General features: G+C 40.4%; 1 protein-coding gene across 3 annotated transcripts in view; it reads left to right on the top strand.

The window, feature by feature from the left end:
* Positions 1-25,802, top strand: part of TAF4B (TATA-box binding protein associated factor 4b) — a 70,872-nt gene that overhangs the window by 32,976 nt on the left and 12,094 nt on the right. For all 3 annotated transcript variants that reach the window (XM_066992880.1, XM_066992881.1, XM_066992882.1), the window contains exons 10-14: positions 4,520-4,689; positions 7,415-7,545; positions 13,218-13,343; positions 14,401-14,457; positions 25,215-25,334. In XM_066992880.1, coding sequence (XP_066848981.1) covers positions 4,520-4,689; positions 7,415-7,545; positions 13,218-13,343; positions 14,401-14,457; positions 25,215-25,334 — 604 coding nt within the window. The remainder of the gene's footprint in view (positions 1-4,519; positions 4,690-7,414; positions 7,546-13,217; positions 13,344-14,400; positions 14,458-25,214; positions 25,335-25,802) is intronic.

Genomic DNA, 25,802 nt, shown 5'->3' on the forward strand with positions numbered 1-25,802 from the left:
ATTAGAAGAATACTTACAGCTGTTAGTTCTGATTCACTTTTCAAAAGGAGAAATGATTTCTGTAGCTCTAAAATCTGATGTTGGGGTGGAAGTGCAAACTGTCGTAAGTATGCGTTATTGGCCTTAAGACGTTAAGGCAAACTTGAAGTTAGTCTTCCAGGGGTAAAAGCAGATATGATACCTATTTCTTGTCAACCAATTGACTTCTAATCTTTTGAAAGCTACAGTTTGGTGTACACAGATACAGAAACCTGTTGTTATTTATAGTAACATACAGTACATACAAAATACTGAAAACATTGGTAGTCAGAAAAGGAAAGAAAAAGCTGATGTTAAAACAATTGCTCTGTTTAGCTCCCTCAAGCTCTTATGAGCTATGCTTCAGAATAAAAGTTGGGATGTAATTTTGTGTAGTGATGTTTGGGGGGAAAAATACACATCCCTTTAAAAACAAACAAGCCAAGCTACTTTATAAAAATATCATCATTTAAAAAAAAAAAAAAAACACCTCCCTAGAAACAAGATTTTACTGTGCTCATCCAGTCAGAATATATCAACTGCCTTGGATGAAAAAGTTTGACTTGAGCTTCTTGATGTTCTTTCCTTGACTTAAGTTTTTAGAGAGTTATTTAGGAAAAACTCTGCTTCTACAGTGTGATCCAAAATATATTTCTGTTCCTAATTTTGGACTATGAATTTCAAAGTAGCTCAAGTCCATGAGAATTCAGATGTGAAATCTCTAGCTTACCTAACATTTTTTTTAGTAAGTCTCTAGTCTCTGAAGAATTTCTCTTTGGATACATTCCTGATGCTACCACTTACCAGTGTGACCAAAGAGGTCTAGCTCCACATAGCGTTATTCTGGCCTGGGCAATAGACATTCCCCAGTAAACTGTGAAGTGTTTTGCTCTCTTCTGTCCTGACTTTTAATATTCCCACCAAAGCTATTCTTTGTGACCTATGATCCATCAACTAGCTGATCATGTTTGAGGCAGAGAACACCATGGCTCCCTTTCAGGTTTTGTGATGAGATTTGTTATGGGCAGAGAGCATGTCTTCGTAACTGATGTGATTTTGTGTCCATGTACAACTATGGCCTCTCACTGCAATGTATCGTCAGTCCTGAATCCCTTTGCCATTGTGTGCATAAGTTAGGTTAGGATTTGGGAATATAATACTTGCCAAACTCTACTTAATGCAATTTGACCGTGTTTGCTCTTTAATGTTGTTGTTTTTTTCTTGGTGTTGGTAGAGATAAGTAACAGGAAAAAGGGTGATTTTCTTTTTCCAGTTAAAAAGAATCCTCTCTGAAATGGGAACGTAACAGCTAAGTTTGTGCATTGCTGGCACTCGGTTGTCAGAAGACATGCACTGTAAAGGGCAGTCTGCTTTAAAAGCATCAAGAGTTCTATAAATGGCTTTACATACCTCTGTAAAGTGTATGCCAGAGCACCCTGGAAAAAGTAAGACACATTTGCATCTTAAAATACTTACGTATTACTTACAATACTTAATAATATAATACTTAAGACTTAAATCTATTATGTTTAATACTTTTTTTTCAAAAGTACGTACAACTCATTTTTGCATTTAATCTGGGAGGTGCCAGAAATCTCGACTACTAGACAAGCAGGAGTGAGACAGCAGTGGAGAACATCTGGGCAGCTGTGCTTCCTGCCCTGTGGCGCTCATGAGCGGAGCTCTGGTGGCTCACACTCTGCTGGAATTGTTCTGTCCCGTGTCATTGTTTGTGACAATGCACGGAGTTTTGGGTTAAGCATACCTTTGTAGTTTTATCACTTTTGCTTTTGATTAAAATGGAGTAAATAGAAGATGGGTCGAGAAGAAAACATGCATTGTTCAAACACCAGAGGGTGCCACAGACTCGCTTTTCAGCCACTGCAGCCAAATTCGTAGATACGAGGCACATCTGTATTGCTTGGGCTTCTTTTTCCAGTTGAATATTCAATTTGCATGTCAAATCTGACTCCGTACAGCGTAACATAGAGAACTGTGCATTCTGTTTTTCCATTTGTACTGACAACTTCAATTGCTGGAGACCTGTAACAGCTAGGAGAGCGTTTCTTGTTGATTTCTGGGTGTGATATGATCAGATGCAAAAAGTATTAATGGATGGAGTGCAAAAGAGGGACTTTGTGGAGGCTTTGCTGAAAATGAAAGCAAGTCTGTATCCAGCCAAAACACCTGGAGTATTTTTAATTTATCACTTGAATAAAATGATTTTAATAGCTTACTCTACATACATAATGCGATACTTACAATGATTGAGATTTGTTCAAGTAGTATGGACAAAATAATAGTAAAGAGTGCAAACTTCACATGTCTTCTGAAAGTTATGTTAATCTGTAGTAAGCACTACTGCTAAGGAAATTTAGGGATAGGTTCTTTGGGCTAAGTAAAATAAGTGCAGCAGTGTTTACCCATGTGCAAATTAATCTTTCGTCAAGGCTAGTGACTTGGTGACTTAATGCAGTCTTATGTCCAGCAGTGAAGAAGTTGGAATTGGTCTTCAAAACCAGTACAGGCAGAGACGTGTGCTTACGTATAAGTTGTCATGTGTGCACTCCCATGAGAGGCTGTGATCGGAAAGATGAAAGAAAATAGTAGCTCGACAAAGGATGGTTTTAGAGAACTGAAGCTGATAAGAGTACGGCTATACTCTTGGAATGGTTCAGTTGCTAGTTTTGTAGAGGTTCAATGGTGGGGAAACTGTTCTGACAGTGGTGACTTTAGCTTTAAGTTGTACGGGTGATCATACAACTGTCCTGACAGTCCTGGGATTTAGTGCTTTTCTTAACGTGATAAATCTGGGGCACAAGCGTACTCAGGAAGCTATGTCTAGTTAGACGTAATGAATGAAGCTAGTTTGAGAATCCATTGGGTCTCCTTCTCCCCTAAGCAAATTGTATAGAAGCTGCCTAGTGTGAGAGTACACAAATGAAAGGTAGGAGGGGGTAGGGAGAGGCTGGATTCCTTTCCTAGCCAGACTCCTTTTCAAAATGTTACGGGACCTAAGTCTTGCACCATGAAAACCTACTGAAGTCTGAAGGAGAAAATCCGTCTATAGCTTAAGGAGGAGAGAGGAAAAACCAAAAACAAACAAAAAAAAAACCACAATGCTTTTTTGTGTCTTTTGAGCATCACTCAAGCCCAAGCCATTTTCCAATAACTTTAGCTTCTTCCTAATGATAGTCAGGAAACGGCCTCCAAGAGATCCCATTTAACCTGAGAATGGGAAGTTTCTGACCTGCCCCTCGTTCAAGAGTTATTTAGGCCATACAGTGATTCCTGCAGTTGAACCTTGCCGGAGAACACCTTTACAAAGACTTTTTTTTTAGTCCAGATCAAAATACTTTCAGATTGAGTGCTTCCACTTGTCTGTACTAATACTGCAGACTTCTATTATGGATCGGTCCTAAACCCTTGAAGCCAACAGGAGGACCTCTGTTGCTTTACTAAGCAAAAAGGCTTTCTCTTGGTGATCTAAGCTTTTCTGAAAATAACTCACTGTTTCATTACAAAACTCCTCCAAGAACTTCCCATACAAGTTTTATTAAGTATTCTAACTTAAGTGATGTTAAATAAATAAAAGAAGCTGAGACACATGAACTATTTGCTCAACATGAGGTTTGCAATGGTGGTAGCTAGCTGTTACTGTTAGTCCAAACTGTGCCAGACTTGGATTTTTATTTTGAGCATGTAGTCCAAAGCTGCCACAACAGAATCTAGCTCGTGAAGGAATGTTGAGAATTAGACCTCTGCCACTGTTCTGCAGAAGCACAGCATCTTCCCTGCTATGTACAGGAGTGTTGTACGACACGACCGATTCAAAGAGCGGGGTCTGGGTTGGTTGTAGTGTACAGACAAGAAATATTTGCCTTGTTTTTTAAGGGAACTCACTGAAAGAAAAGTTAGTCACGTTTCTTCTAATATGCTTCTGCTGTAAACTTCAGTTCATAGGATAGGCATTGTTAGAGATAGGCAATGTTAGAAAATAGACTTGTTTGTGGTTTAATGAGGCAATATTCAACTTTGTTCTACACTTGGTTCTGCCCAGTGAATTGGATTTTTAGAACAATTTTCAGTTTACTTGTGACTTTAACTTTGTGACTCCAACAGTAACTTTGACTTTGTTGTCTTCTGAATACCACTGCTAATAAATTCCCCTGCTAGAAGATCAGTGGTGGAGGTGGGGAGGCTTGTGGGGATTTCTAACCCAGGTTTACCTCAGCCCATTGTTTCCAAGATTGTTCAAAAGTTTCTTGTTAAGAATTTGCATACCTCGCAACTGAGGCATTGATTAAGCTAATGTTTGAGGTACTTGAGAGAATTGTGAAAGCTTTTTAGGACATGTCTTTCCCTGTCCACTCCCATACCACAAATGTATTGTGTAGAGGTAGCCTCCAAAATATGTGAACATGGCTGTTTGATGATAGAAGAGGTATGTCTTTGTATGCATTCTGAATGAAGCGTAAAATGATAATTTTCTCTTTGGTAGAGATGAAGATGACATAAATGATGTGACTTCTATGGCTGGGGTCAACCTGAGTGAGGAGAGCGCGTGCATTCTGGCAACAAATTCTGAACTCATTGGTACAGTGATCCGCTCTTGTGCAGATGAACCTTTTCTCTCTTCAGAAGCACTTCAAAAGAAGATCTTGAACATTGGTGAGAACAAAATATGTGTAACTACTGTGTACGGATATAGAGTTGTATTCTTGCATCTTTCATCATCCAGCCTCTGATCTTTGAAGAAGGAGCTGGTACTCCAAGATCTGCTATCGCCATTCATGTGTTCTTACCAAACTATACTGGGTTTTTACTTCCCCTTCTAGTCAAGAAATACGCTTTAAATTTTTACGTGGAAGTAGTCTGAAGCCCAGTAGGGGAGAAAGAAGCTGGTGCCACTTCTACATGTAATAATTCTGTGAAGTGAGCAACTTGACTACTTTTACACTTATTGGAACACACAAAAAAAAACAAAAGAGATGTTAATTTTGAACACTGAAGTGTGCTTTTCTATTCCCGCAGCTTCTAATTGGTTATATTACATTTTTTAACATTTTTAACAGCTTTTGCATTCCTCAGCCTGTTTGGGTATATGTACTCTATTGCCCAATGTCGCACATCCTGCCCATGTGGTTAGAAAGAAATGTTGTACTGCCAATATGCACAGGGCAGACTTTTGTTTATGAATCCCCCTGTGGAAGAATCTTCCATTGATTTTATACAAAAGAGATGTTAAAGGTATCCGTCTGTGTCAGTGAATGCTACCATGGAATGTATGTTGAATGCATGTTGAATGCCTGGGCCTAAAATGTAATAGGAAGGTGGGTTTTTTGTATGTGTTGCTTCAGCCATTAATTTCTGAGCAAAATTATAACTGTTGCTTGGCAAGGTGTGTTACGTCTGAGCAGGGAGTGTGCACTGGTACAGCATCACGTTGCCATCTACAGCAAGCTGGGTGGGTGTTGCTCAATGCTCTGCTCGTGTTTACACTGTAGTGCACTGCCATACTGCAACAGTGGGCTCACAGCTGAGCATACAAGAAAGCCTGCTGTTCACGTGTGCAGCCCTAATTCTGGTGCAGTGATCTAATCACACGATCACAAAGTCCTCCTGTTTCTACATGCAACTTGTTCCTAGTCCAAGGAAAGCAGCTAGCTTGTGAGGAGTATGTAACTTGCAAATGCAACCTGCTGCCTCTGTACACCCCACACTAGTTAGCCTGATAGATGTGCCATCTGGGCCGTGCAGGGCATGGTTCAGTGGGGTCAGTGCCCCCTCACTAGTTGAAAGGGGAAAAGACGTGTTGGACCTGGTCCTTAGAAGCTTATTTCAAAGTTTGGTAGATGGTCAACCCAATTGCCCATGGGAGACAGGTATAAGGAAAAATGGAGCTCTTAAAAAGTGGAAGGAGAAAGTACGTCTAGAATAGCTGTTTTGTGGTGTTTGGACAATTTATTTAAAGATGGAAAATACCGGCATAGCTCTTTTAAGGCTTGCATGATAGCTGTTCCACATTTATGACGTGAGTTGTTATTATTGAAAAAATGTTTTGATGGCAAGGAGACAAACACTGTCAGGGAGTGCACCAATTTAGAAAACAAATGCTTCTGTTCCTGAATGGAGAGCCCTCTTCTGTTCAATAATTGCGTGTGGAAGGGTGGTCTTGAGGTTTGGGGAGGCTTAATCTTGTTCTTAAAGTGGTGTTTCAAGTTTCAGGTATCCTGATTGTCTAGTGGTGAATTACAGAGGAAGTGTTGAAAGATGCTTGAGCAAAATGAGCTTTGCATTCAGCTAAAGTACAGCCTAATATTTACCAGCTGAGATCAAACAGAGAGAGCATTTTGATTTTATCTGGAAAAACATTGTAGATTTTCCCTGTCTGGTGAGATTGCTGCGCCAACTAAAAATGTATAATAAAGGCAAATGAAATAGGTGATTAGTTTTTTACAGTGTACTGTTTATCCATTCTTAACACTTGACTTGGCAATAAATACCAAAATGGATTTTGAATGCATGCTATGCATTGCATCATAAAGTCTTACAGCCACTGTAAATGCGGTGAGGGGCAAGCAAAAGAGCTTTTGATGGGTGCTGCGTATAAAGTGTGTGGAACAGCTGCCTGCCTCGCCCGTAAGGGAGAAGTCAGCACTGTCCAGGTACACTGGTGGAGCTGTGTTGAGTGGCCGACCGTGTCAAGCACAGGAACTTCACCATCAGCAGCCTGCAGGAAGGTTGTGAAGGTGACACCTCGCTCTAGGACCCGTCCAGCAGCAGGGAGGGCAGTGGCAGCCAGAGAATGGGTTGGAGGCGATGGCTTGATGACCCCGATGGGATCAGATTGGTATTTTCCAAGTTGCCACCTTGGATCAGTCTGCCATGTGCCCGGTTGGTCGAGGTAGGCGAGAGGAGGGCTGAGTCTTGCACACCCGGAGAGCGCTGCGAAAAATATCCCTATTCATCGAATAAATGTCATGAGTTGTTAACAAGCACGGTGTCAAGCGGGGCAAAATGTAATTCTCTATTTTTTTAATTACTGAAATTAACAGAATATGGCACTAATTTCTACAGCTACCACTTCTCCCCATCCCCGAACACGAAGCTTGATTTGTGTTCTTATTAACTTTGTCCTATAAATGACCTTGCAAGGAGAGTGATTCTAGAGGCTAAGTGAAACAATGTCTATATTTTCTGAAGCTCCGGGCTAAGTTTTATTAATGTAATGTCTAAGATCTTTGAAGTTGTGACTTTACCAGGAAAATCATAATCTCCAAACCTTTATTCATAATGGGTATGACTTCCAGGGGGAACAGAATACCTGCTGTGCTAATTATTTCAATTATCAGCTACTACTAAAACACGTAATGGATTTTCTCTGCTTCCACAGGTAAAAGGCATGACATTATGGAACTTAACTCTGATGTTGTGAACTTGATCTCCCATGCTACACAGGAGAGATTACGAGGGCTCCTAGAAAAACTAACTGTAATTGCTCAGCACAGAGTATCAACCCACAAGGTAAAAGGAAATCATTAAGCAAGTTTTTGCACCAAAGTTTTCCTGCTTTACAGCCTTGCAGCTAAACCTCTTCCAAGCATAGGTACATCATACGCAATATGTACATTTTCAGTATCTACCTAAGGCTGATTTTGTTTTAACTGTTTATAGCCTCTAACTATGCCTTACGCTTTCTATTCGACTTGTTAGATAAGCGCTCTTAAAACCCAACATAAGAGTAAATGCATTTCTCTTGTTGCATAGAAATGGTGGTTGCCATAGAAAATCTCTTACATAGTAACGTAAAATTGGTAAACACCGACAAAGATATTGGTGGTGGTTGGGTTGTTCCAGGGGCTTGTATTTGCTTTATGCATTTACTGTGGGTGGAACCGCAGTATTTTCTCCATTAAAGGCCTTGAGAAACTGAATTGAGCAGTTTAATTTTATAGTGCTTCATGTGAACGGTGAAGGCAGAGACCCCTTTGATCATAGTCTCCAGAATTTTTGTCCCACCAATGCTACTTAACTCCTTCCCTGTGGTATTAGCTTAACTCAGTGTAAACTAGATCAGGTGCTAGTGAGCCTGGTTTCCTTAAGAGGTCTGTGTGGTACAAATGAGAAGCAGTAACTTAATAGTGGCCAAAGAAGTGCATTGAGGCTTTTTTTGTCTGCCTAAATTAACATGAGTCCCTTTTTTTCAGTATCAAACAGTATTAGGAAAAAAAATGCAAGTTATAAATCAGTCAACTTTGATTTTTTTGTGATGTTTACCAGGAACTTTGCTCTTGTTATATTAAAGTAAGTATAAACAACCAATGGGGTAGGAGTTATTTTTGAACAGAACACTTTTTATAGGCTTCTAAACAGAGGAGAAGCAATATTAAAGAGCAGGACCTATTTAGAAACTTCCAAGTATTTATAGCGATGTTTAGAGCAGCTGGAGTATGCTGTTCCTTGCCAGAAGAGTTTAAAGAAAAATGCAGAAGTGTACAATTTTTATGAAAAGTCTTTAGAAATCTGTATGTGTTCTGCGTTGTCTCCAAAGTGGTAGGTCTGTTAAAGTTTGTGAACAGAAGTGAGGTGGAAGCTGAAGTCTTGAGGGACTGGTAGGACTTTGTCTTGCAAACACCGGAGGTGGCAAGGGGGTGTTTTTGGACAGTGGGCTCGGTGTAGCTATGGCTGACTTTCCTCATTGAACTAAAATGATGGGAAAACTGATGAGTTTTGGTCTGTTTGAGTTGCCAGAAGTCAAGATAAGATTGCAAGGCTGCAGTAAGCTTATTTGCTTTGCGGTACTGGACATAATCTTAGAGGCCCAGGTACCCTTTTTTAGCAGGAAGATGTATTACACTATAGGGAAGTGTCCTAGAAGATGACATGGATGAACAGTTCATAACGTTGCAAAGTATGCCAGCAGGTTTTCAGGAACCTACCTTCATGAATAGGGTTTGGGAAACCTACCTTCAAGAACAGAACGCTTAAGTTTTTTAGCCCTCTGCTATGTATTTGTGTGTTCCTGTAGTCCATCTCCCCCAGTGTTTGCCATGTTCTCTTTTACCTCTTGGCTATCAATAGGTACCAGTGTGTGATGTGGACTCCTGTGTTGGAGAATTATCCAGAGACTTTCCAAGAGGATTGGTTAGTTGCCCTGCAAGGCTTTTCATGGAGCTGTCTTCATTACAAAAAGATAGCAATATGACAAGTGTTGTGCAACTGAAGTAACTGTTGTTAAGGTAGAAGTTGGTGTAAACAGCCAGTAATTCCTAGGCTATTACTCAGAAAATTCTTCCCAGTTTGTTCAGCTGCTGCCTAGAAGCTTCCATCTGATGGCTGGCCCTTCGGAGATTGGCAGGGTAAAAGCTTCGTATCATAGTAGCCCTTAGTGATATGGTTTAGTGTAGGACTTGTTAGTGTTAGGACAGAGGTTGGACTAGATGATCTTGGAGGTCTCTTCCAACCTAGACAATTCTGTGATAGCTTACTGCCACATACACTTCCCCCTTTTGCCCTTTTTTGCTAAACAAATAAATACATATGTGCACACACATGTATGTATGTAATTAGAAGCTACTATATTAATTGGGATAGAACTGTTATGATGGCCTTTCTATCCAAAGCAGGGAACAGACTTTCAAATTACTGTAAGCTGCTCTCTGTGCTGCAGCTCCTAATTGCAGTGCCTGTATAGAGGATGAAGACAATCAGCTAGCTGGTTCAGTTGCTTCTCTCCTATAATCTGGAGACTTGTGACATCATGTGATAGTCAAGACCTGAATTAGCCTTGACGATTACACAGTACAGTGATTAAAAATGTTTTTGTTGTGGTTTGGCTCAGCAGAGCGTGAGATGACTGTTACATGCTCCTGCGTTCGGAGGCTTGAACTCATGTCTTTGAGTCCCGTGCTGCGTTGTCAACAGGGCTCAATGGCAATGTTTTCCTAGTGTGCAGTAGCAGTAAAGCATGGCAGCCCTGCACTGTACTCTCAGTATTGGCAGTATGATGTGGCAGCTCCATTGGTTTAAGGGGTAAACTCTCATGTAGCTACGGGGTAAATGCTCCTAGATGTGAAAACCAGCAGCCTCCCGTTTCTTTTCGTCCTCCCCTTGTCCTCTTGCCCACTCCCTCCCCAAAGCCATCAATCAAACTGTAGAATGCAGAAGTAACTCATCAGAGGTTAAGAGACTTCTGTTTGTAACTTGGTTCAGGAATTGACTGGAGAAAGCCAAAGCTCAGTAGGTTCCCACGTAGTAGCTTAGCCTCTGTGCCATCCATGCTATGTCCTCAGCAAGGCTTTTCAACGTGACTTAGATTGTTGAGCTCTTGTAGAAGAACTGTTCTGTATGGGATTCTTCCAGTTTCTTTCTTGATGGACTGAAGTAGAGTGCAGTTCCCACATCTGTGTTATTTTTTTCTGTGCCCCATGGCGTACGATACATTTTTGGTGCTAAGCTGCAAATGCCTTAGATTTTCAGATTCACTTACAGGTACATGGCAATCTAGGAAGGAACCTGTGAATCGTGGACAAGGCATACAGCTTCTTTTTGAAAATGTTGCCAGGTGTTCTCACAAAAACCATACCTGGGAATGTTTTGCCTCAATGCTGTATGTTTCAAATATGTGCGAACCAAAGGTAAAAATCCTGGGACAAGTTGGCAGCACTTTAGAGCACATCTGTGGAGAAGTCTCAAATATATTCATTTCTCTTGAAGAAAAAGGTGTGGAGGAATGAATTTTGTAAGTCCATACAGATGCACTGATGCGCTGTTATATGAAAGGAATAGCTTGTTTCAGGATAGTGGAAAAACTTTATTTCACTTATGGTGAACTCCAGTTTAAATTTAGCTCTGTTAAAGTAAAAACAACTTCTGAACTGTCAGATATGCAAGCTCAGCTTTGGCACATACAAATCTAACCATGCTTACTATTAGGGTTACCTGCATTACTTATCTCTAACTGTATAACTTCAGTTTTTGTGGTGGTTGTGCTATTGTATCGGGGGATCGTCTGGCCTTATGTGAAGAAATTAAGCTGTTATGTGAACAAAAACTGAATACAGCTTGCTTCCTCATACTCATAATGGTAATGAGTTATGCACAGGCACACAACACAGTACTTTCTGTCTGAGCAATTACAGTGCTGAAAGATCACAGAGAACAAGTTAGCTGAGTAGGTAGGACAAAATATAACTGCAGATGTTCTTAGGAGACCTGAAATCAGGTATCTTAAACACTTGTTCATGAGTGGAAATAGTGTAAAGAATGCTCCTATCTCTTGTCCCATACAAGTTTGGGACAAGAAACGTTGGGGTGCTTCTGTTTGGGCAACTTGCTTTGCTAATTGGCATAGGGTCTTTGATTTGATTTTAAAAATGTATTTATCTAACTCCGACTTCAGCATTCTAGAGAAGCACTTCTAAACTTTGAAAAATAATCTTCTGGTAATACAGCTTTCTTCTTTGTCCTGTTAAAAGGATTGCAGCATGGTGGTGGATTATAAACCGCTGCTCCAAAACAAATTGTACTGGTGTGCTGAGGCTGACTCACGAAGTAATGTATGTTTTGTGGGGAGCAGTAAAAAGTCAAGAGCAGTAACAAAAGAGGGGGCAAAAGGCTTGTCAGAGTTTTGCAGAACCACAGACTCTTCTTGGGAAGGACAAAGTCTCCTTAGTTGCAACACATGGTGTGGTCTGAGCCACAATTGGTGATACGTGACAATGTGGTGGCTCACTGAAAAGACCGAACTTCATACAAGAAGAGGGATTGATTTCATGCCTTGGTTGCGTTGTGAGAATTCAGCTTGGAAAACAGCAGCACCCCACAACAGGACTTTTACTTTCCTTCCAGCTTTTAAAAGTATATGACTGGGGTGGGAAGAAGAGTCCGAGTATACTGTGTTTGAAAACTAAACATTTGGAAATTGAATTCATTGATAGTTCATGTATGTAAAATATACTCTTGCCTAAAATATGATTGTAAAACGTGTTGTGCTTGTTCCAGAATAATTGCATGTCAGGGTCGTTTCATCGAAGTGTGAGACTGGGGTAGTGTAGAAGGAAGAAAGAAGTGTTGCTGAAAATGTGTAGTGTGTTTGGCTGGTAAAAGCCTAAAGGTAAACTTCTCAGGAAAAGAGAAGCTGATGAAGTAACAGAGGCAGAAGACTGATGTGCATTTGAGAGAGTGGTTCAAATAGGTGGCACAGATGTGCCTCTTCTGGAATGGGCTCCCTGTCTTGTTTTGTCTGGTGCTGTTTGACCAATTTATGGCTTCAGTAGCCTGTGTGGAAGAGCAGAAGCAGTAAAAACTAGATTTTCATTGCCAGCTGACAACGCTTGAGATCTTTCCTTTTGCCATCTTGGTGTTCCTATCTAGACAAACTAAGATTACACCTCACTCAGACTTTCCAGAGAGGGCGATGATGATAAGAAAAACAAACTGCTGATTGCTGCTTTTTTCAACCTAAACTAAAATGGTTGCAGGCTTGTTTCAATGCATACATGTCCAGTTAGTGTTGGAACCAGTTGCTAATATTCTCTGGCCCAGCTTAGAACAGAGCGCTGGACCTTTCAAAATAAACCACTCTGACTTGAGAACGTACGCTGATGCAGAATAATGTATTCCTGCAGCTACAGGAAACCATATGTAATTAATCACCTCACTTTACTTACCCCAAGATTTATTATTACTAGTTCTGTTCCCCATCAGGTGAGGCTTATTTCAAATTCTGGATTAAATGTCAGAAACTTTTAAATTTTGAATCTTTTATTTGAATCTTATCTTTATCCTTTTTTCTTAAAGGAGAAAGGATATGATGGTCTACTTTTTTTTTTCCTCCTCCTAATAACCCATCTAGAAGACAGCCTTGTATGTATGTTTACTGGGTATGAAATTGCTTCTTATAATAGCCTTTAGTAAAGACTACAATTCTAATGTTGTTATAATCAATAGACAGTAGAACTAGATCTTGATAGTGGCACTTGTTCCATAACCTCTTACTAGTCACAGATCCAAAGAAGCATGCTCCAGTGGGGAGGAGATATGTGAATGGCTACCTACCACCTGAAGTCTTTCTAAAACAGCCTACATTTTTCAGCTTTGAAAAAACAATATTTTTCTTTTCAGACTGTTGCCATTTGTTACCCCTAGTAGTGTATAAAAAAAACTGGTTGTCTATAACAACGTTCTCTTTCCAGGGGAGCGATAAGTACATCGTATCTAGTGATACCAGAGCACAGCTGAGATTTCTTGAAAAGCTTGATCACCTGGAAAAGCAGAGAAAGGACGAAGAAGAACGTGAAATGTTACTACGAGCAGCCAAGGTAAGAACACCGTTTCCTGCTTTCCAAGGAGGTAGTGTTGTCCTTCAGATTGGTGAACATCTGTAGGTTTCTCCAGTTTCTGCTTTAGATGCAATAACCATTAACCTTGTAATTGGAGATCTTTAATGTCTTTAAAGTTTGGGACAGCTCAGGCTGTACAGAAAAAGGATTTTAGCTTTTTACCTTCTAAAGATCACAGGACTTCTTTTAGATAAGCGGTAGGGGAAAATCTCAATCTTCTTTTAAGATTATTCCTACTGGTCAAAATGAAATAAGTATTTACATAGCCGTAAACTTCATTTCTGGCTCAATTTTTGGTTCCAAAACTGTTGTGTATTTCTCTATAGCTGTGTGTGGCACTGTTAGAAAATACGGATTCACTATACTTGTTCAGGCTGGTGTCTGGTGAGATCCACTGCTCTGCCAGGTGTATTTCTTCTCTGTAGTCAGATCAGAGTGTTTACCTTCAAGCCTGGTACCCTTGCATCTGAGAATCCCTGCTCACGACACTGCTAGTACAGAATAAGTATCCTTCCTCGTTGCCTCCCCTCAAGAACAGAAGAGTAAAAAAACCAGCTCAGTAGCTGTTGCAGCATCAGACGGGACTTGATCCTTTCCTGTTTGTTGTTGTTTTGTTTTAAGCTGGATTCTGGAGCCCCTTGGGTGGAAGCGTAATCTAGACTCGAAAGAATCGAGTTGTACTTGCACAAGTACGACTCCTTTTCTTTCCTGCACTTCCTGTCCTTTGTAAGTGTCTGCTGCTGACATGAACAGCATCATGCCTAGACTGGACCTGACTGACAGCGTTAGCATCATTTTCAGCTTAATCTTGCTTCGGGCGAGAGCAGAGGCAGCCGGCCCAGATGAGGGGGGGGGGGGGGGGGGGGGGGTTGTGTGTGTGGAGGGGGAGGGGAGCCAGTCTGGATGGAGGCATTCACCCCTGGAGCGAAATCTTTCAATCACAAGAGAAAATTGTCATGTATTAAATATTTAACGGATGCAGCGGTGTTTGGATGCTGGTAATTTCTGTTCAATCTTTTTCCTCTTCCTTTGGTAGAGCCGTTCCAATAAAGAAGATCCCGAGCATCTGCGTTTGAAGCAGAAAGCAAAAGAGGTAGGACTTTCAAGTTACCATGCTTGCCTTTGTGTGTTGAGAGAAGGTTGGCAGCCCTGTCCTGGCAATTAGGTCAGGGTTTATTTTGCTGTTGCATACCATTTGCAGAGGCCTTGGGGAAGGACAGGAACTGCTACAGGCAAGGGCAGTGCTTCAAATGAGGTCAATGAGTTATGAGCTCTCTTTTTAACATTTTATTTTCATAGTTTTAGTCCTGTCTAGAAATGGCTCTTTGTAAACTTCCAGCAGTACACTTGGTAGGAATATAATGTGGGATTAGAAAAAAAAAAAAAGAAACTTTGAGATTTAGCATCTGGGACTGTACAATAGGCTACATTTTTCCAGGGTAATTGTTCGTTTTGTAAATCTGATACTGCTTATAATTCTTTGGCTGGGAGGCGGTACTGGGATTTAGTTTTAAATGGAAAATGCCTCTGGCTTTTAATTTTCTGGGCCCAGCAGTTTTCTGTTCTGGAATGGAGCCCTTGTTTCACACAGTTCATGTTTAGCTGCAGGGGTTTTAGTTTATAGCTTAGACTGGTTAAGCTTTTACTCCCAGAGGCCTCTGCATAGCAACTGTAGAAATCAACAAATAAGTTCATTTATGTCTGCAGCCTTCTCTCAGTAGCTGACTTTTTACATTTCCCAATATCCATTTCCTGACTTTTCTAGCCTGAGAGAAAAAAGCTCCACTAATTGGAGCTTATTTTAATTGAGCCTTAATATTGGATCTCACTGGAGTTGCCCCCAGAGCTACTGGGAACAGAATGAAATGAAAGTACCTAAGGTTGAAGATGTGTGTGCGTGTGTATGTGTGTGTGAAATTTTTCACTTGACCTACAGATTCTTTTCCCTGCTGAATAAATCATCAAGCCTGTTCACATTTCTGATTAAGGATCTGACAGCAGACGATAATAAAGACAATTGAGGTGTGAGACGTGTGATACAGAGCTGAAGAAATTGGTTTCTATAGTTACTTGACTGATTTCATGCAATTTTTAAGGATCTTTGTGCTAAATGAGAGTGATTTTCTGAGCAACCTTCTTCCTTAACTGTGCCTCTTGAACTATGAAATTTGTTGCTGCTTAACATTGCTGCACTTGGCTCCTAGGTGCCAGCAGCAGCAGCAGGTTATTTATGAATGCTTTAAAGGCCCTTATTGTTTGGATTAATGTAGGAGCTGAGGCAAAACAAATGGAAATCCAGTAAAATAGTATTAAAATCAATGCTCTGGATTTATACCAAAGTAGAAGAAATTTGTAAAATGAGAGGAGAGAAAGAACTTGCTTTACTATCTGTCTTTTAATTCCTTTTTCCTCCTTACAACTCTCTCTTCATGCGTCCAATCTGTGAGTACAGAAGTTGCCTTAAAGCCCTTTCCAGGTTGCCTCTAGTGCCACCAGGATCAACAATCAGTGGGTAAATGCTGATTTGTCTTGTCTTGTAGGTGGCTTTACCTCTGCATCACCTGACTGTTTCTAGAGTTTTTTTCTTTTTAATAAAACACTGCAAATCTGCACTTAAGCCATTCATTTTTGCAGCTTCTTTTCTATTTTCTTCTCAACAATAATGTATAGGGTCTTGAAAAATGTTCTGTGACGTGGATATTTAGAATAGAAGAAAAGTGGGTGTGTGTTTGGGTTTGGTTTTGGACTGATTTGTGCTGCTAATGAGATCTCTCTTTAAAAGTAGCTTATAGGTAAACAAAAAAGGAGCCAACGGCGTGGAGAAGGCTGCTTGAGCTTAGTGCCTAGTGTTAAGTTCTCTAGTTTGCATCCTTTCATACACCTTATCTTGTGCCAGGTTGACACAGCTTTCATCACATTTGTCCTGCGTTGTTATCCGTGCTGTTCACAGAGTGATGATCTCCAACTGCTTCATCAAAAGAGAAGAAGGCCAATATTCCTCTTTGGACAATCCAGATCTTTGTGTCGGTATTGCTTTGTCCTCTTCTTTCCTGACCACGAGGCAGGCAAAACCTCACCAGATCTCACATGCAGGGCACCCACCTTCTGTGCCATGAGTGCTCCCTTCTGTCTGTTTCAAGGTTGAGTTGCAATGAGCCCAAATGCAGCTGGTCAGTCTTGATACTTCGTTGATCATTTGTAGGTAAATGATCAGCTCACATTTGCATAAAAAATGCAAGCATGAGTAGAACTGGAATAAGATCGAAATAAAAAACAAGTTTTCTGAGGCTGAAACAGGTAACTCAAAAGTGCAGCGCATACTGGGATGAATGCCTGAAAAGGCTCACCACTGTCTGTCTTATTGGTCAAGCTGTGAGTGTAGTCTGCTCCTAAGAAACCAAAGGTGGGAATTTTGATTCCTCTGTCAGCTGGAATTGGATCCCTTCCAGGCCATGCTGGTCAAGTATCCACTGGAAAGCCTAATCAGATTGTCCCCTTATAGTCCTTAAAGAACGAATATGGGTCTTTCTTCCTCAAAGCTGTCTTCTCTATGTTGATGGTAACCTGCTGGGAGGAGGGAGAAGGTGTGGGGTAATGGCACTGGGCATCCTGACTGTGTTCTAAAGCAATGTTTCCCAGGGCGTACATCATGACAACGAATGCTTTTAAATCCAGGATGTGCTGTCATCCAGTAGCCATAGGCAACTTCTTGAAAGTGCTGGAAGTGCATCCAGAGACGTGGCAGTGGATTCCTTTATCCAACAGGCTGTACATAATTGCTGTGACCTTTTTGTCCCTTTTCACATGACCTATTACCTCATACTTCCCCTGTGATAAGTCAGTTTTCCCTATATTCTTAGTCTCTGTAGCTTGCTATGAATTAAGTCTGTACTTACTTCCCCCTTTCACCTGTTTCAGCGAATTTTAATACCTACGGAAAGTGCACATTCCTTCCGAGACAGCTGCTGGGCTTGCCCGAAGCTGCTCCTTTATCCACTCAAGAATTTTGTCCTTGCTCACCTCATAGGCCAGCTCTTTGTGTAACAGCATTCCCAAAGCCTGGGTAAATTGCCCCTGCTTTTCATTCAGCCTTATCTGCCACTTCAGACTGAGAGGATACAGTCCTCGCTCTGTTGTCCCTCATGCTTGTACTTTTAAAATTTATTTTCCTAGGTGCTTTCTGTTATGTCCTGCTCTACTTTCAACTATACCTCTAGTTATAAACAAATGTTAAGCTGATATAATAATTCTTCTAGCTATATTTGAAAAAAAGAAAATTATTGAACAGGCATACATCTTGTTACTCTGCAGAGTAGTCCTACAAATAAGAAAGGGCTATGATCTAAGAATCTGTGTTATGAGCCTTCCAGAATGTTAAGAATGGAAATCCTGTGAAAGTGTTAGGTTATTAAATGAACTGAAAAGTGAACCAAATCCCTATTTATGTGGCCTTCATCCTGGTATTTTGAAGAAGGATAAGATAAGAGCAGTTGGGGTACCGTGAGGATGATATTTTAAATCCAACTGGCTGGCTCGCTAAAGATAGCAACTATCTTTATCTTTGAAAAACAAAAGCCCCCCAACACTCCACTGAGCATGTTCTTTGGGTTTCAAATAGCCTTTTGGCAGTTTCCCTGAGAGACTGTAATGGACATGTAACCAGCTGAAAGTCTATGGCCTTGGATTAGAAACGCTAGCAGAACAAGTGTTATCACTAAAAACGTGACAAAAATATGATAATGGAGAGCCAGAGTTCTGTACCGAGAAGAAGTGTTGGGTGGAGTGCGTGCTGAGATGGAGAATCCTGCACGTGGAAGACATCTTAAGCGCTCTCTGGTTTTGAGACCCTGAGAATGGGAGAACACAGTACTACAGCAGCTGAAAATCATTCAAGATATTGTGGGTTTGCAAGAGCTGTGGTTGGTTTTGAAGTAATGTCTTGCAAGGGCTGGACACAGTCCTGTTGTGATAATGCAGGTCTGCTCTAAGTGATGGAGTAGTTTTCATCATTTCAGATGCTATCACTTTTGAGAAAACTACTGGATATATTGCTTTGACGTGGTGCTGTAGCCTTTTTCTTGGCTTCATAACAGAAGTAGCCTAGGCTGTGTCTAAAAACATGCATGAAGAGATCTTGATGCTGGACATTAGACACCCAGCAACTTCTCTGGGCCTCCAAGTAAGGCAAGCTGATGGGACTGCACAGGCTAAAACATGCTCTAGTTGATCTAGAGTACACAAAAATGTATCTGTAATTGTTAAAAAGTTGGTAAAAGGAAATATGCACCCCAAACCTCAGAAATCCTTACAAGAATGGGCAAAATTAGGAGTCACGAAGTTGCTGCACCCAGGATTTTTTCTTAAGTTGTGTGGCTACCTAGCTATTTATATACTAGAAAATGTCAAGTATCAATTGAAGGAAAAATAAAACAGAAACACCTTTTTTTTTTTTCCCTGTGGTAGATTGCTGCACGTCTGTGCTGCTAAAATTTTCCATTATTCTCCAAAATGTCTTATTGACATCTTATTGCAGCCTTTAGTTATAAATAGATAAGGCACCTGGTTTGGGGATGGGGAGGCAGCCACTGTGTGGTCTGTTTTGCCACTGAAGCATCTGTGGGGAATATTAACCTGAAATAAACCTACAGTATTACGTACAACTCTATAAGTTAGGCTGCATTTCAACTCAGCGCGTGCTATTCTGCCTTTCCAGTTTTAAATCTAAATTACAACAGAGGGAAAAGTCACTGGAAACTAATCGTATGGCTAATTAAAACAGTTTGAAAGGAAGCAATTGCAAGAAGAGAAATTGCATTATAGTCAAGAGGAGAGGATGGTAAATGTTTAAATATGCAGCCTTCAAATGTCAGTTTTCCTCAGAGAATGCCCCCCATATGAGAACTCCGCGATGCAGCGGCACTCAACCTGTAGGGCAGAAAACTTCCTATGGAAAAGGTAGAGGCTGGAGGCAGTGGTGTTCACTGAGCTTTATGAGAACCACTGTGAGAGGCTCAGAACCGAAAACAGATTTTTAAGGTTTATTTTTAATTTTCATCACAAGTTCCTTTAAGATGCTTAAAGGGAATGCAGAAAAAAAATGAGTGGTTTCTTCAGAAGACAACGAAGAGGGAAGCAACTGAGAACAAACAGCAGGAAAATTTCAGAACATTAGATGGAGGATGCAGTGAAACTTCGTTGAAAAAGGTGGCTGGAAAAAAGAATGGATAAAAAGAAGAGAAAACTCAGTGCTCTAAGTGGCCCCACTTTAAAGAACTAAATGTTAAGTTACCTTTTAAAACATATAATAAAGGGCTGTAGTAAATACCCATGTTCAGATTCCCTTTTTGTGGATGCAAGCTGGTAAAAAGGAAATGTTGACCTTTGGTGACAGGTGCTCTGATTTATCTGTAATATTTCAGTATTCTCAAATTTATTGTTTTATTTCTTTATTGTGGAAGCTGGAAGAACTGGCGGATTCTACTTCTTTTGTATGCCTACAGTTCTTGCTTTATTCTCCCTGCAAGTCTTATACAAATTCTTGTTCATCTACTTTAGTGCTTTTATTACTCCTGATGTACTTATTGCTGGATAGCACACATAACCCTTAGGCATACATTAACTTGTCTCCAGCCTTCCCTGCTTTCCTTTCCTGCCAGTTCTTCTGTTACTTTAAATATTTTATTTAATCTGTCCCGTACTCTGTCAGCCTACAATATCACATGTGGAGACATCCCCATCCCTACTTTCTTTTCTTGATATTAAACCCAGAATCATATACGTATGCTTTTTAGTCTCTACCTCTATATAATTTATACCCAAATTCACAATTGTAGTGTTTAGCTTTCTATCTGTCTTACAAGCATTTCTTGTGAGCTCATTTCCATCCATACGGCTCTATTGATTTATTGCTTTGCTAAGACTATTTCTTTTTCCTAAACAAAACTTCCTAGCACTTAAATCTGAGAAGTACATGAAAGAAATATGTCTCGAGGTTTTTCCTAGTACTTTGTGTGTTGGAACTCCTGCAGATGTGGGCAGCGGTCTGAATTTCTTCAGATGCGTCTGATCTGCCAGCATCATGCTGGACAACTGCCATCTATTTGGCTTTTCTTTAACCTCCGACACATTATTGATCTATGAACCCTGACTAATAGTGATGCTTAATTTCTTGTCTCTAGCTTTAGAAAAACCTTTTCCGGTAAAACTCTTCTTGGAGAGAGTCTAGTGAAAAGGCAGAGTGTAAAGGTTTCATGCACTGCCTTCTGTGAAAATTATGCCAGTCCTGTTCTGCTTTGTGTATTTGTGCCTAATCACGAGGGCTTTTCTTACCCTTTTTCTCCCACTTGATATTATAGTCACCTGCTGCTGTACGCTTCATGGGCTAGTTAGTGTGAATGAGTTGACTATTTGTAGTAGAGTGTGCTTTTTCCCTTCTTCTGTTGTGTTTAAGGCATCCTTCCTTGCAGAGTTTAGGGAAAAGCTTGCTGAATTTTCATGACTTCACTTGGAAGCTCTGATTCTGTGAACAATCACATATCATGTACTTCCTAACTGAGGAAGCTTAAAAGCAACGCGCAGTATCGCTTTAAAAAGTCTCAACGTCTCATAGCTGAAGCGCTTTTTGTTTTCTTATGCAACTTGAGATTTAATTTTTAATATTAGAATGCCACCAAAAATGCTATTGATGTAATAGTAGAAATAGATTATGCATATCTTCTGAAATGTGGAACACGAGGCATCGAAAGTGAGATACAATTTCTGTGAGCAGAAAAGGAAATGTTTTTCGCAGTAGAGGATCGAGTGAAGAACGGAGAGGTCAATTTAAAAACCTTTCATTTTGTGTGATTACAGCCATGCTGCAAATGCCATTTCACTGTAAGGGAGGACTTTCAAACATACCTTACTCCTTGATTTATGCTGCAGGTCAGATTAACTAAAATGGTTATTGTGTCACCCTAGAGATTCCTGCTTGCTGCAAGACCAGACTTTAAACCCTATTTTTATTATTAAAAAGGCCAGCAGCAACAAAGACTATTTTACAAGTTCTGAGACGTTTTCATAGCAATTTGATCTTTATACACAGGTTTTTAGAACTCTTTGTACTGTGATTCTTTGTGTATGTAAAAATCAGAAAGGGGGAGCAAGAGCAGGAGCATTCATTTGCCTCTTGCCTGTAGCCTGTCTGCTCTTCGTGCTGTTCCCAAGGAATGGATTTGGGGCAGAACATGCGTTCGACTTCTGTGTCATGGTGGAACAACAGCATCTGTCAGGAGATGAAGGGGGAAGCCCGCTAGTTTGCGGGTCAATGTATGACAGGTTTGCCCTGCTCCTCTTGAATTGCTGTTAAACACTTCTATCTTGAAAGAAAAAAAAAAAAACTGTTTTCAAGGTACATACCTGAGTGTGATAGTTTCTATTTATATCCTATTTTGGTCAGATACTGATATTAAAAAAAAAAAGCAGCCCCTAGAAGGGAAAAAATGCTAGATACAACTTCTCTGCTTCATATTTCAATGCAGCTTATATGCTACTTATATGCTACTTTTAATGTCTTTCACTTGTTGCAGTGATCTTTCTGCCCTAACTGTGTGCTACAAAAATACCTGTTAAAAACCGATTTGACTCAATGTAGTTGCCTCTTACTCTTTCCTAATCTTGTTTAAGAAAATCCAACAGTAGCAAGCCAGCCAGTATCCCCCAGGTGTCCCTTGATGTTATCTTCTTCTTATCCTCTGTACTTTAACTGCTCACGTGATGTTTGGACACTTCATACCATGCTTTTTAATGGAACAAAACTTGTTGGAAAAAATGATTTTGCTGGCTTCGGCAGCGTAATTTGGATGACTGCCCATGTGTCTTAATGGGGATCTGTTGAGTCCATTATGGAGATTGAGTGTTTAAATTCATTTGTCTTAATTATATTTTCAGAAAATCCCTGAGATGTCTACAATGCAACAAGACTGATTTTTCTTTTTTTCTTTTCCTCTGAAGCCTTGGTCAGATTCTGACTGATTTGAAAAAAATGGACTGTTTACGAGGTGGAAAACTTACTGGGAAGCTGCTCTTCCCAGTAAGAGCAGATACAACAATGCAGCTATAGCTATGATGTGTGTTTCCAGCATCATTTTGGGAATCGTGTGGTCAAAGATGCATCAATTCTGCTTCTAGAAAATGCATCTTTTTTGTATCTCCCAGCAAGCGTCATCCTGCCCTCCGTGGGGCTGGATTTTCTTCCAACACTGCTCTCCAGCAGCAGCGCTTGTCCCCTCAAGGAGTTCATGTCGACTGCGTGCTTTCTCAGCTGGAATCGTGCAGGGCAAGAGAGTGCTCATGCTTGGGCACTAGCCGGTCTTCAGCCAGTGTTTTCAGACACATTTTCTGATTTGGGGGTGGTCCTCTGTGGAACCAGGAGTTGGACCTGATGATCCTTGTGGGTCCCTTCTGACTTAGGTGATTCTATGGTTCTGTGCTACGCTATCTAATGCCTCTCCGAAGGAGGATGGCAGCACAGGCTTGGGCTAATAAAAGGCCTTTGCTTCGTTTTGTTTAAATTCAGACATTTTAAAGTCCTTCAAGTGCAGTCTTTCTTGAAAGTAAAGCAAATCATCTTTTCCCCTTGCTTTTCTTTTCCACCGGAGCCTTTTCTTGAAGCTTGGAATTTAATCGGCTCCCAGAGTCGATTTTTAGTTGTTTCCCCCCAACACTGGTTGCAATGTGTTCCTGAATATAATTATGCTGTAAATAATAAATATGCTGCAATATAATAAATATGCTGTATATCTGTTGCATATATAAATATGCAATAAACGTAAAACAATTTATATATTTATATATAGCAAGAGTAGTGTGTACCGTAAGCGAATGATGGTGCCTAGTGTTGCAGGATCACTGCTACATTTCTCTAAGCAAAAGCCTACATAGTGTGATCAAAGCTGACTTGTAAGTAGTGTTGTTTTTGTAACCGAATGATTTGTCTGATCCTCAGAAAAGAAAAAAACAACTACTCATAACATGTATATCAAAGTCTTGCGTTTCACAATTTCTAGTGAAAAATCCCAAGCATCTATATTGGAGTCTTAAGTGGAATGATGTCCATTTAGTGATCTTGCACTGAAATACCTTTTTTTTTTTAATAGCCTAGCTAATGGTGTTCTCAATGTGAAGCTGCCAACGTGATTAAAGAAAGAATGAGTCTACCTATCTGAAGTAAAATGGTAGCGTAAATAAAATTAGCAAACTTACAAAAAAAAAAAAAAAAAAAACAACAAACCACAACAATAACTTCCTCCTCAACAAACAGCAGTACTTTTATTGTGGATTCTTATTTTAGTAGTAATAGATAGCAAGGAGAGAAGATGTGCAATGTAGTTGCTACCAGCTCAGGTCTTCTTATGAGCTGAATTTTTCTTCAAGCGGGATCTCTGACAGATGAAAAGCAAGCAAAGACATAGCGCATTGCAGGCTTAGTAAGTGAAGTATCTGTACTGACTGCACGAGGAATTCCAATTAATTTTTTTAATGACTAGGGGGGAGGAAGGGAGGAGAATTGGATAATTTGCTACCATGATGTGGCTATACGTTCTTTTCTAAAAACACGTGCATGCACATGCATGCAGAGAGCTCCGGTCCAAACGGATTTTGTAAGTTCTGAGAGCAGGGAGAACACTGGCCAAGGAGCTGTTGTAGTTGCGTGTCAGATCATCCAAGGACTAATATTCAAACCCAGAGGTTTGTGCTGAAGGACAAACCCAGCCTGACAAAACAGAAAAGCTTCCTTTTCCACAGAGGGAGTGCTCCCCTCCACCTGCGCTCCCAGCTGGGCAGCTGAAGGATCTGAATGCAGTGTAGCCACGTTAGCAAGAGGGCAGCCCAAGCCAGTAACTTCGTCAGCAGGCTTGTCTGGGGTTGAGCTGCAGAGCAGCTGGCATCTGTAGTTATTGAATAGAGTGAAATAGTATGTACCTCAAAATGCAGACATAAGCCTTTATTTTTTGCTCTTGACTAAGGATTTCTCTCCTTCCTCCTTTGTTCTAGAGGCTATTTCCTATCCCCAAACCTTTAAAAGAAAGGGAAGACTCGTCTTGCTACTTGAGGTTCATTAAAATACTGTTGAGATTTGCTGGCTAATTGATTAGGCTTTAAATAAAAAAGTAAATAATCCCACCCAAAGTCTACCTAACCCACGCAGAGGTTCTCTGCATCTCAAAGAGGATCTCTTTATGTTGAGGGGTTTTAGAGGTGAGTGAAAATAAGCGGTATGCAATGCATCTCTAACTTGCTTCAGATACATTTGAATATTCAAATGTGTTCTGGGGCTGGTGAGGGTGTCAGTGAACTGGCAGCGCCCATGTTTTCAAAACGGTAATATTGAGTTTGGGGTTCAGGTAAAACAGTTTGAAGAAGCTGAGTGTGTCTCGTTTTTGTACAGTTGCGAATTGACATTGTGAATTAAGAATATGACTGGTTCACAGAGCTTGGCGATTTCAACTTTTAATACTAATGCAGCTACATAAACCAGTTCTGATGAAATATTTTCTATTAATCAGAAATGGTTTCTGAGTTAAAGAACCAGCAATGAGGCTCCAGTTGAGAGTGTGTTGATACTACAATGCAATCTCCATAAAAAGTGTTATTTATGCAGTGTTTCCTGTAGGTCTGTTAACGTTTCACGGCTCTAAGAGCAGCTTGTTATTGGAATCTATCAAGAGTGTCCAGAAAGACAGGAAAAAATGCTGTCAAATATGTTGTTGCAGTAAGCATTACTGAACTGTCTGAAGCTGTGATAAAGAGAACAAACCCTTTAGGATACTGTGCATTGTAATTAATGTAGGTGTTTTCTTTTTAAACTAGATGCAACAGTTGGAGTTAGCACAAATGCAACAAAGGGAAGCCAACCTCACGGCTTTGGCAGCCATTGGACCGAGGAAGAAAAGGCCATTGGATTCATCAAACGCTGGATCTGGGCTGGAGGTACTGAGATGTCTTGCAATGACTTGCATGGTGGTGTTGCATCTTTATATAAAATTATTTTCATCCTTCCCTATAGGAAAAAGCAAAAATAATTTTGACAGAATGACTGGTTACCTGCTGTAAGCAAAGTGGTCCATGGGTTAGATACTTGAAAAGATGATTTCTGGTAAATTTAATGGGTACATTTGTGTGTTATATGAAGAACTGTGGATAAGAGTACTGTATGTAAAGGACTAAATCAAATGGTGGGTCAAAACTTCTGTCTGCAGCAGAGGGCAACACTGCTGTGGGGGTCTTCCACAGCAGCTAGTTGTAATGGACCAGCAGTTGAACTCATGATGGCAGTTTTAGATGGCTTTTTGAAACAGCTCTTTGACATTTGGTTGTGTGTGTGCTTTTTTCCACATACAGTGTGTAGGAACTCTTCAAATATGCTGTGAGCTCACCTTGGCAGGATCACCAAAAAAG

This window comes from Anser cygnoides, chromosome 2 (genome assembly GCF_040182565.1).
Source record: "Anser cygnoides isolate HZ-2024a breed goose chromosome 2, Taihu_goose_T2T_genome, whole genome shotgun sequence".
Classification (NCBI taxonomy): Eukaryota; Metazoa; Chordata; class Aves; order Anseriformes; family Anatidae; genus Anser; species Anser cygnoides.